We start from the raw sequence: 11,358 nt of genomic DNA, 5'->3' as shown, positions 1-11,358 counted from the left end.
AGGTAGTCTTCCATCCAGGAAGGCCGCGCCTGATGCTAAATGCGAGGACCGGGCGGGAAATTACGCGAGTCAGCACGTTCGAGGAAGAATGGAGAATAAGAACAAACATGGCTAAATTCTCAGTCATAGCACCAGCCACGCAGAACCCTAAACTTCTGCTGGTCGATGAGGAAGCCGTCGAGTTCAGCCCCAGCGGGAAACTACTGGGCCTTCACGTCTCAGGGCGAGGGTACTCGGCCCACATCTCCCAGAGGGTGGCGAGGGGCAAGGCTGCCTTGGCCCTCCTCCGACGTTTTCGAGAGCTGGACAGCAAGGTCAAGCTCCACCTGGTCAAGACCATGGTGCTGCCTGTCCTAACGTACCCACCTGTCCCTCTACATGCCCTCACCCAGACTGCCCACCGCCGCCTCCAGAGAGTACAAAATGCTGCACTTCGGTTTGCGGCTGGCGTCCGGTGGGATGATTTCAAGAGCTCTGAATCCCTTCATATGGACTCAGACACCCCCCCGGTCAACATACGTCTACACCAACAAGCGGCACAGATGTGGCAGCGCATGGCCGAGGAGGACTGGGAGCAGTACCGGACCCTGAGACAGCTCCATGAAGCAGCGCCACAGTCGCAGCACTCATGATTTCCCAGAAGCTTGTGGGCGCTGGAACGGACCCCTAACCCGGAACCACTTTATAAATAAGTCTATTATGTATTAATGTAAAAATGTATTATGTAAAAATTAAGTAATTTATTTCCCATTGTAAATAAACATCCTACATCATCTCACAATATAAATATGTTACTTTAAGGATATATACAATATGTAAAGAAATAAATACCCCCATATAAGCTTCAAACAACATGTAAACTTTCATATTAAATATAGTTTCTAATATGTATAATAATAGCAGGTCGGATCGCCCGGCAACTTTTGTACTTTGACTTATTTCTGTATCTCTTACTCTGTACTTCCCCCCCCCCCTATTTTGTATCTCCCCCAACTTTACTCAATAAACTTTGAAACTTTGAAACTTTGAAACTTTGAAAACGCACACTCGTTCTCACAGCAGTACGGCGACACTATGCCTCCCAAAGCATCAGGAAAGGCTGCTAAGAAAGCTGGCAAGGCACAGAAGGCCATTGCCAAGGGCGACAAGAAGAAGAAGCGCAGGAGGAAGGAGAGCTACTCCATCTACATCTACAAGGTGCTCAAGCAAGTCCACCCAGACACTGGCGTGTCCTCCAAGGCCATGTCAATCATGAACTCGTTCGTGAATGACATTTTCGAGCGCATCGCTGCCGAGGCATCCTGCCTGGCACACTATAACAAGCGCTCCACCATCACCAGCCGGGAAATCCAGACCGCTGTCCGTCTTCTTCTGCCTGGTGAACTGGCAAAACACGCTGTTTCTGAAGGCACCAAGGCTGTTACCAAGTATACCTCCTCCAAGTAAACAGGCGGCCAGTATACTGCTGCCAGTATAAAATAATACCCGGCTCCATTGGAGCCACACTTGAAAAGGAAAAAAGATACGATATAGACAAATGCATTATTATTATAATTATTGTTATTATTATTAATATTATTATTATTATTATTTTTATTATTATTATTATTATTATTATTATTATTATTATTATCATTATTAATATTATTAATATTGTTGTTTTTATTATGATTATTATTATAAAAATTATTGTATCATTATTATTATTATTATTATTATTATTATTATTATTATTATTATTATTATGCTTATTATTATCGTGATTATTATTCTGTGGAGATAAAGAAAAGATAAAAAAAAAAATAGAGATAAAAAAAGATAAAAATTCTCCCAAGTGAAAGAGATATGGCCATGGAAGAGGGAATAATAATAATAATAAAAAAAAAAAAAGGGGGGAAGGATATTGAATTGAAAGTCGAAAGTTAATTATTAACCTGATACTGAAAGATGGAAAATAAATATTTTCTTCCACAAAACCAAACAGATTGTCTATGAAAATTCTTTAATGAAAGAGATGTTTGGCCCTAAAAAGGGCCTAGATATTGCTGTTATGAAGATCATTCGTGGATGACTTCTTAGGCACGCTCGCCACGGATGCGACGAGCCAGTTGGATGTCCTTTGGCATGATAGTCACGCGCTTGGCATGGATGGTGCACAGGTTGGTATCCTCAAACAGACCCATGAGGTAAGCCTCGGAAGCTTCCTGGAGAGCCATGACAGCAGAGGACTGGAAGCGGAGGTCAGTCTTGAAATCCTGAGCAATTTCACGCACCAGGCGCTGGAAAGGCAGTTTCCTGATAAGCAGCTCAGTGCTCTTCTGATAACGGCGGATCTCACGGAGAGCAACGGTTCCAGGCCTGTAACGGTGGGGTTTCTTGACACCTCCAGTGGCTGGAGCAGACTTGCGAGCTGCCTTTGTAGCAAGCTGCTTGCGGGGCGCCTTGCCACCAGTGGACTTGCGAGCCGTTTGCTTGGTACGTGCCATAGTTGTGGTAACAACAACTCACAACGAACACTCAGCTGAGTCTGCCCGCGCTTATAATAACATAACATAAGAAAGAGAAAAAAGATGGGGAGGGGGAAGTGGGGATAGTGGGAAGAATAGGGGGGTGATAAGAAGGGAATTGTAGTAGGAGAAATAGTCACTGGGGCTTAACACAGGCGCAATTTCAATGAGGAAGGACATCTTTTTTTTTTTTTTTTTTTAACGTGTTATATTCATGCTAAGATGGCAAGGGAGACAAGGTCCTTATCGGGGAAAGCAGGAGAGTCCGCCACCAACCGAGCAAGCCAAGCCCAACACAGCCACAGCCACGGACGCCGCCCACGCACCCAAAACCCCGGGCCAAACCACGCACAAGTTAGGGGCCAGACTATCCAGAGCCTGCACCATCAGGATGTGAAAGAGGAGTGAAGGACAGTCAGAGTAAAAAGGGTTTTTTTTTTTGCTTTTTATTGGTTCAAAGAAGGACAGAGGAAGAAGTACATCCGTATAGCGGAGGGACCTACAGTTTTACGTGGGTTCCGAACCACGGATAGTAGTAGAGTGATTTGGTGATGGCAGGGATATTTAATGTATGATGTAATGTGGTGGGTGAAAAAGCGGTGTCGGTCCTTTCTGCTCGTGTCCTGTGACTCGTCCTGCAAAAAGGCCAACCTGCTAAAGAAAAGAGAAGTATAAAAAATGTTGTGGTGTTATGTGCATGGGGAGGGTGAGGATGGTTTGTGATAATGATTGACATGATGGTAGGATGTGCAATGACAGAGGCTCGAAAAGGCTCCCTCACCGCAGCGAGGGGTCAAATCTAATACCATCTGCTTGCACGCGGTAAGTCGCTGGTGGCGGGGGGTGAATGGGGATTCCTGCATGGATGCTTCCAGGACCCCGCCCCACCATCTCTTGACTACCTTCCTGCCGAGCCCTTGCCGCACCCAACTACCTCTGTGTGGGGGGTGAAGTGGCTTCCACTGAATGGTGTGGTTACCGTCCCCATCATCAGTACTGGCCGCTCCTTAACTACCTTGGGGGGTACCGCTACCGGAACGTCATGCCGACGTCCGGGGGCCCCATTGCCGTGACGTCAGTGGGAGGAGTGCGGTTCGTGCTATCCCTGTCTCTCTGGAAGTGGTCCGGTGCCCCCTTGAAACCTAGGCTGCGAGGCAAGAAAATAATGTATAAAAAACAAAAATATGAATACAAAGCCATAAGACAAAAAATATGAAAAAACCACTAGGTGTTGGCACACGACCCCACTCCCTCGGTCAGAGGCATGGTATGTTAATGGCGGTGATTTTTTGTCGCGTCCCTTTCCCAGGAGCGGTCCGGTGCCACCTTAAAACCTAGGCTGCGAGACAGAAAAATAATGCACAAAAACAAAAATATGAATACAAAACCATAAGACAAAAAATATGAAAAAAACACTAGGTGTTGGCACGCGGGCCCGCCCACGTGAACGAGAGAACGACGATGATGCCACTCAGACACCATGAGTGGTACAGAGAAAGGAGATAGTTAAGGGAAGAAAGGAGGAGTCCATTATTAGAAAACAGGTTCAGGAGGCACAGTGGGAGGATCAAGGAGATTGCAGTGCGGCAGGTGACGGAAAGGTGGGGGGAGGTTGGTAATGAAATTGTATGTGATTGTGTGTCTGTCGGAGAAGGAGCTTAGTTGTTTTTCGATTCTATTGTGGAGTGTTATGTTAAGGGGTGGGATGTTGGACTCCTGGTGAATGGAGAGAGAGGTTTGGAAGTCGAACCATTTCGTCCCAAGAGCGAAACGAATTGCTCGGTTTTGAACTTTTTGAAGTTTAGAGAGGTTGGAGGGAGCAGAGAGAGAGAGGGCAAGAGGGCAGTAGGTTAAGAGAGGGAGAATGAAAGCTTTGTAGAGGTGAAGTTTTGTTTTTGTGCTGCTGTCGCGAAATCTTTCCAGGTTGCTCAGGGCCTTGGCGGCTATGGTTGCTTTTTGTTTTATATGTATATTGAAGTTGAGGTGCTTATCTATGGTGAGGCCAAGCACTTTGTTGTTGTTACTGATGGGGATTGGGGTGGGGATTGGAGTAATTCTGTTTAGTGAGATTTGGCGGGGCTGACTTCTTTTAATGTTGAAATAAGTGACTTTTGATTTTTCGGGATGGGAGAGAATTCGCCATTTCATCTCCCACAGGCTAGTCGCCATCAGTTCCCATTGAATTTTGTCGGTTAGGAGATCTAACGACCTGGCACGGGCCAATTGCGTTACATCGTCCGCGTATTGAATAGTTAGTGAGTCATTGTGGGCTGGGAGGGGTAGGTCAGCTGTGTACATATTAAAAAGGGTGGGGGAGAGTACGGAGCCTTGTGGGACTCCAGCCTGAGGGGTAAAAAATGGCGAAAAGTTGCCCTGGTGGCGGATTCTTGTCTGTCTCTCATCCAGAAAACTACACAAGATGTGTTGTGTTAGAAAAGGGAGATTGAAGTTATTACAAATTTTGTATTTCAAACCGGTGTGCCAAACGGTGTCAAAAGCTTTCTTGACATCTTTTGTCACGAGTGCTGTCTTGTAATATGGCTTGTTGAAATTTAGGTAGGCTACTATGCTGTTAAGGGCGTCCTCAGTTGAGGCGTTCCTCCGGAAACCGAACTGCTGTGGTGCCAGCAATCCGTTACATTCGAGGAACGCTCTCAATCTTAAGTTGATTAGACGTTCAAAAGTTTTTCCAAGAATTTCAAGGAGGCTTATGGGGCGATAGTTTTCTGGTAAGTGAGAGTTTTTTCCGGGCTTGGCAATAAGGGTGATGTTTGAAATTTTGAAAGCCTTTGGGAAGTATTCAGAGGCGAGGCAAGCATTGAAAATTTTTGTCAGGCTGGATATGATTTCTGGAGGAAGGCTCCGCACCATCGGCCATGTGACTCCTGAGGGGCCGGAGGCTCGCCGCGGAGTATGTCTGAGCAACCTGGTGACATCCTCCTCCTCAATGGGTGTGGTGAGAGGGTGTTGGGGATCTAGGTGTGTTAAGTGTATAATGTTATGTGGTAGCGTGTTTGCTAGGTTTCGGCGCACAAGATCGGTGATGTGGTGTATGTGGGCAATACTGGGCTCATGGGGAGGGAAAGGGTGTGGTTGGAAGGTGTTGCACCAGTGTGTCTGGAAGGTGTTGGTGACCTGGTCTGGGTTGGTGACTCGATCACCGTTCACTAGGAGGTACTCGAATCTTTCCCGGTGGCATCCCTTCAGCTTGTGCACCATGTGCCAGAACTGAGTAGGATTTTTGCAGCGAGCTCCGTCCATAAGGGAGACTAGGTTCCTCCAGTGAGCGCTGTGGTCATCCTGTAGGCTATTTAGTATGTGTGTGCGAAGGGTGCAGAGGTCTCTGTAGATGGTTATGTGGTTGTGCATGTTTTGTAAAAAGCGTGTTCTGTAGCACACTAGTAGTCGTTGTGTTTTTATGGAGGGTCTGAAGTCTATGTGAATTTTGTGTTGTTTCTTTGGTGTGTGTCTGTTGGCTGATGTCAGGATGTCACTATGTAGTGTCTCTAGGGCACTGTCTATTATTGTATAGGGTTGGCCTTCGAGCTGTGGTGGTTGGTGTAGGTCTGAAAGAGTTTTCCTGAATCCCTCCCAGTCGGCGGAGCGGTAGTCGGGGACAGGTGGGGATGGGATAGATATGGGGTTTGAGGATATTTTTAGGATTAGGGGGACGTGGTCTGAACCACAGATGGGTCCGTGGGAGATGTGGTGATGGAAAGGTAGGGATTGCCGGTTGGAGAGGATGAGATCCGGCCTGCCATTCCCATTGTGGGTATAGCAGGTAGGAAAGTCAGGGCCAAGGAAACGGAGGCGTTTCAGTTGTGTAAGTTGTAGAAGTTGGTGTCCATGTTGGTTGTTCTTGGTGTGTCTAAATGCTGTGTGACTGGCATTGAGGTCTGCCAGTATATAGGCTGGTATGTTTGTGTGATTGAAGAGATTGTTGAGACTGGTGAGAGGGAGCCCTGTATCCGGTCTGCTGTATGTGGTGGCAATAAGAAATATCCCGTGTTGTGTTTCGATCCTGGTGGCCAAGAAGTGTGCTGAAGGCCAGTCGGTTATGTGGATGTGTTTGATGGTGCATTTGACCATGACAGCTACGCCATCATGACGTGTACCTGTAGTGTAACGTGTGTTATATCCATATAGCTTAATTGGTTTTGTTGGTGAACCTGTGTGGTTCAGGAGGACGATGTCTGGGTCGATTGATCGAATAGCTTCTGAAATAAGGTGCCGGTTATTCCAGTAGCCGCGACAATTTAGTTGCATGATCGTAATCATGTTTTCTTAACTCTCGATGTGGTTCGTGTGGGTCTGGGGGAGGTGGGTTGTGTACCCGGAATGTGTCTTTTATGTGCGGTGTTACTGGCTTGTGTTGGTGTGTTTTCGTTCGTTTTTTGTGGTGGAGGTAGTGGTAGGAGTGGGGCTGTGGGGTTGCGTTTTCCCAGAAACTGTGTCCTCACCGGTAGCTAGGTTCCCGGTTGGAAGGAGGCTGGATTGTTCGGTGGAGGAGGAGTTTGGTTCCTGATTAGGGACTGTAGGAGCTTCTGTTTGTTCAGCAAGGTGGTGTTGTTGGTTTGTTTGTGTAGGGGCTTCTGTTTGTTCCACAAGCTTTTGTTGGTAGTGTTGTTGATTTGTTTGTGTGAAATTTGGTGGGAGTTTTATTGTTGGACAACCATTGTACTCCAGCAGTGAGTTCATGGTTTCTGCTTGTTTTTTTCAGGTCACCGAAGGAGGTTTGTATGGAATATTTGATTATAATTTCGGCTAGTAGCAATTTTCCCATGTTTGTGTTAGAAATTGTGTTCATGTGTGTTGGGGTGGCAGGTGTGGCTGCTTGAGCGTAGGAATTGTTTGGCTGTGAAGAGGTTGTTGGTGTTGCTGTTATGGAGTTTTGTTGTTGCTGCTGGGTGCGTTTAACTGGGCATTTGAACGAGACAGCAACGTGTTCGCCGTCACAGTTAGCGCATTTTAATGTGGTTGATTGGCAGTTTCTATAATCGTGGCCCTTAGCTGCACACTTAGAGCACACTTGTTCTTTCTCCTTACATTGGTTTGTTCTATGGCTGAATTTATAACACTTATAACATTGATTTACCGGACGGTATTCCTCAATGCTGACGTTGTAAGAGGGTATTATTTGGGAAAAGAGTTTGATTCCTTTCTTCTGCGCCTGTTCTGCCTGCTGTCTCGATCGTAGCTTTAGTTTGATCATGTGTACTTTTTGTATGAGTTTTATGTCGTCGATCTGGATTCCGTTTTTTTCTTCGATCGACTCTGTCGCCGGTACGAAGAAAAGAAAGGTGGAGTAGGAGGAACAGTTGGCAAAAGTCACTTATACCAATGAGTTACTGCGATCTTCCAGCGATATCCCTTAGGTGAGGCTCTCTCCACAGGGAACGTAGGGAAGACCGCGGCTCCTCGAAGTGACTGCCGGGTTGTCTATCGGTATTCTTTTTTGTTAGTAGGCCAAAGCCTTTTTCTTTGTAGAGTCGTTGGGAGCGAAGATGCTCCTTTTTCGGCAGCTCGTGGGCGAGTGTGTGCGCCTTGCCACCTGCAGGTCTTTTAAAAGACGCAGAAGTGAGAGCGGGAGCGGTGCTGGATGCCTATTGGTTCTTTTCGGACCCGGTAAGCGGAGCTTGTGACTCGGCGGCTCGGTGTAGGGCGGACCTTCTTCCTTCGGAGCTGGCTGCTGGTTGGCTGGCTGCGGCTGGGAGGTAGGAGCTGGGAGAACCTTCTGCTACCAGGGCTTGAGGAAGTGTGTGCGCCCGCGCTTCCCACAAAATCCCTTTATATATGAATCGGGTGGGCCCGACGACTCCAACCCTGCCTTGTGATTGGTCAGAAACGTCCAGTGAGGCTCATCGCCCACGCAGTCACCGCATGAAAGATGTGATCATTATTGTTAGTCTAATTCATTTTGTTCTTATTCTTATTCTTATTCTTATTCTTTCTTCCCTAATTCATAACAAATCTTGGAAAATATACAGCAGAACTGACATGTCATTTAAAATTCTAAGACAATTAGCAAGAAAGTTGTGATATTCTTATTTTTTTCATTCTTTTTATTCTATTTTTTTTCTTTTTCTTGTCATAATTAATATTGTTATCTTTATTATTTTCATTTTTTTTATTATTCTTCCTTATCTTATTCTTATTTATCCTACTTGTAGAGAGATGAGGCTTGTGCGGTCACCCATCCAAGTTCTGCCCGGACCCCCTGCTTAACCTTGCTGATCCCGCCGTCAGCTGATTGGTCAAGAGCGGAGAACAAGGTGTTGGGAGGGCTTATTTCTCTTATTCTTATTCTTTCCTGTATTGTTGTTGCATTGTTGTGCTGAAAATGTTGGAAAATATGCACTAAAATTAACCCTTCATTCATAATTCTACGACAATTAGCAAGAGAGATATATTATTACTTTTTTCCCTTATTTTTGTTCTTTTTATTCTTAATCTTCTTATTTTTATTATAGTTGTTATTGTTATTTTATTATTTTCGTTTTTCGTTCATTCTCCTCATTCTTATTGCTATTTTTTTCTATTCTCAGAGAGATGAGGCTTTTGTGGTCACCCATCCAAGTTCTTCCCGGACCCCCTGCTTAACTGCACTGATCCCGCCGTTAGCTAATTGGCCAAGACCGGAGAACTAGGTGTTGGGAGGCCTTCTTTCTATTATTCTTATTCTTTTTTCCCCCATTCATATCGTTGTATTGGAAATGTTGGAAAATATACAAAAGAATTCACCCTTCTATGACAATTAGGAAGAAAGACATGGGATGCTTTCTTTCTTTTTTTTTTATATTCCTTTATTGTAATTTTTCTTATTCTTATTATAATAATTCTTACTGTTATCTTTATTACTTAAAATTTTCGTTCATTCTCCCTATTCTTATTCTTATTTTTTATTTATTTATTTTTTTCAGACAGATGAGGCTTGTGTAGTCACCCATCCAAGTATTGCCCGAAACCCCTGCGTAATCTCGACGATTTCATTTGACAATACCTATTTACTTATTTATTTATTATTATATTTATTAAAAAAAAAAAAAAAGAAGAAAAGAAGATGAAGAATAAGGTATGTAATCGAAATACTCTCTCTATACTGTAGCAATAGTTTAGCTGGATGTGCTTGTATTGTGTCAAAAATACTTGCAATATCTGCAATTGTAACCTGCAGTGTCGGCATAATGCATAATTAAGCAATGAAAAGAAAAATTAATAAAAGAATAAATGAAAAAAAGAAAGAAAAAAGATACAATTAACAACTAAATATATTAGCTACCCCTCTACGTTTCTTTATCACTGCAGAAAAATGGAAACATTTTAACGTAGACTTGTCAAAATTCAACTGAAATTAAGGGTTAAATAAGGATCGTCACCCCTTCCCCAGAGGATATTCATTGTCTTTTCATATATATATATATATATATATATATATATATATATATATATATATATATATATATATATATATATATATATATATATATATATATATATATATATATATATATATATATATATATATATATTTTTTTTTTTTATTTAAAGTCTTATTTACTCATGTTAATTCTTCTTCACTAAGAGACAGAGAGAGAGAGAGAGAGAGAGAGAGAGAGAGAGAGGTAACGTCCTTGAGGATAGCAGCTCGTCTACGCTCCGCTCAGTGATCAGCGTTAGAATGTAATTCCTCATTTCTTTAAAAAAAAAAACAAAAAAAAAAACAGAAACTTTATTTAGGGGGCTTGCTGGAAACAAACTACAATGGAGGAAAGAACAATATGTCTGCTATATGACCCACCCAGTTAAATTTTCAAGAAGCAAACGCAAGTTGGAAAATACGAGGAAGATAAATTTTCATTTATATACGTTTTATGGTAATTTCTGCCACGCCTTCCTCTATTCATCAAACGTCACGGACACTTATTCCCTTTATTTTTTACTTTACAGAATCTTTTGTAGGGCAAGACTCTAGAGGATATGTGCTTTCATAAGGTCTATAATGCTTTGCTTATCATAGAGACATAAAAAAAAAAATAATAATAATAAAAATAAATTAATTAATTAATTTAAAAAATCAAAATAAATAGATGTATAAATTAATTAATTAATCAAATAAATTTCTATGCTTCACCTTTATAGCATTCGTATGAATGTCAAAACAAAACAAAAAAATATAAATATAAATATTAATATGAAAAAAAAAAATTAATAAATATATGAAAAATAGCATTACTACTACTACTACTACTACTACTAGTGCTACTACTACTACTTTTTTTTTTTTTTATGTAGGAAGGACACTGGCCAAGGGCAACAAAAATGTAATAAAAAAAATGCCCACTGAAATGCTAGTCCCATACAGGGGTCAAAGCAGTGGTCAAAAAATGATGAATAAGTGTCTTGAAACCTCCCTCTTGAAGGAATTCAAGTCATAGGAAGGTGGAAATACGGAAGCAGGCAGGGAGTTCCAGAGTTTACCAGAGAAAGGGATGAATGATTGAGAATACTAGTTAACTCTTGCGTTAGAGAAGTGGACAGAATAGAGGTGAGAGAAAGAAGAAAGTCTTGTGCAGCGAGGCCACGGAAGGAGGGGAGGCATGCAGTTAGCAAGATCAGAAGAGCAGTTAGCATGAAAATAGCGGTAGAAGACAGCTAGATATGCAACATTGCGGCGGTGAGAGAGAAGCTGAAGACAGTCAGTTAGAGGAGAGGAGTTGATGAGACGAAAAGCTTTTGATTCCACCCTGTCTAGAAAAGCAGTATGAGTGGAACCCCCCTCAGACATGTGAAGCATACTCCATACATGGACGGATAAGGCCCTTGTACAGAGTTAGCAGCTGGGGGAGTGAGA

The 11,358-nt window shown here is 43.0% G+C and overlaps 2 protein-coding genes across 2 annotated transcripts; one reads left to right on the top strand and one right to left on the bottom strand.

Annotated features, from left to right (window-relative positions):
- The first annotated feature begins 1,064 nt into the window (after positions 1 to 1,064).
- Positions 1,065 to 1,457, top strand: LOC135114366 (histone H2B-like). The gene has a single exon (XM_064030271.1). The coding sequence runs from the start codon at positions 1,075 to 1,077 to the stop codon at positions 1,444 to 1,446; it is 372 nt and encodes a 123-aa protein (XP_063886341.1). The 5' UTR covers positions 1,065 to 1,074; the 3' UTR covers positions 1,447 to 1,457.
- A 541-nt stretch (positions 1,458 to 1,998) lies between these two features.
- LOC135114364 (histone H3-like) lies at positions 1,999 to 3,261 on the bottom strand. The gene has a single exon (XM_064030269.1). It carries the CDS (start codon positions 2,484 to 2,486, stop codon positions 2,076 to 2,078), a length of 411 nt encoding a protein of 136 aa, XP_063886339.1. The 5' UTR covers positions 2,487 to 3,261; the 3' UTR covers positions 1,999 to 2,075.
- Positions 3,262 to 11,358: the final 8,097 nt, after the last annotated feature.

Source organism: Scylla paramamosain, chromosome 27, assembly GCF_035594125.1.
Source record: "Scylla paramamosain isolate STU-SP2022 chromosome 27, ASM3559412v1, whole genome shotgun sequence".
Taxonomy (NCBI): Eukaryota; Metazoa; Arthropoda; class Malacostraca; order Decapoda; family Portunidae; genus Scylla; species Scylla paramamosain.
The sequence above is the reverse complement of the archived record's forward strand: the minus strand, read 5'-3'. Positions and strand labels throughout refer to the sequence as shown.

Bases quoted from the DNA above. Each gene is read 5' to 3' on its own strand.
- LOC135114364 (XM_064030269.1), bottom strand. From the start codon at position 2,486: ATGGCACGTACCAAGCAAACGGCTCGCAAGTCCACTGGTGGCAAGGCG.
- LOC135114366 (XM_064030271.1), top strand. From the start codon at position 1,075: ATGCCTCCCAAAGCATCAGGAAAGGCTGCTAAGAAAGCTGGCAAGGCA.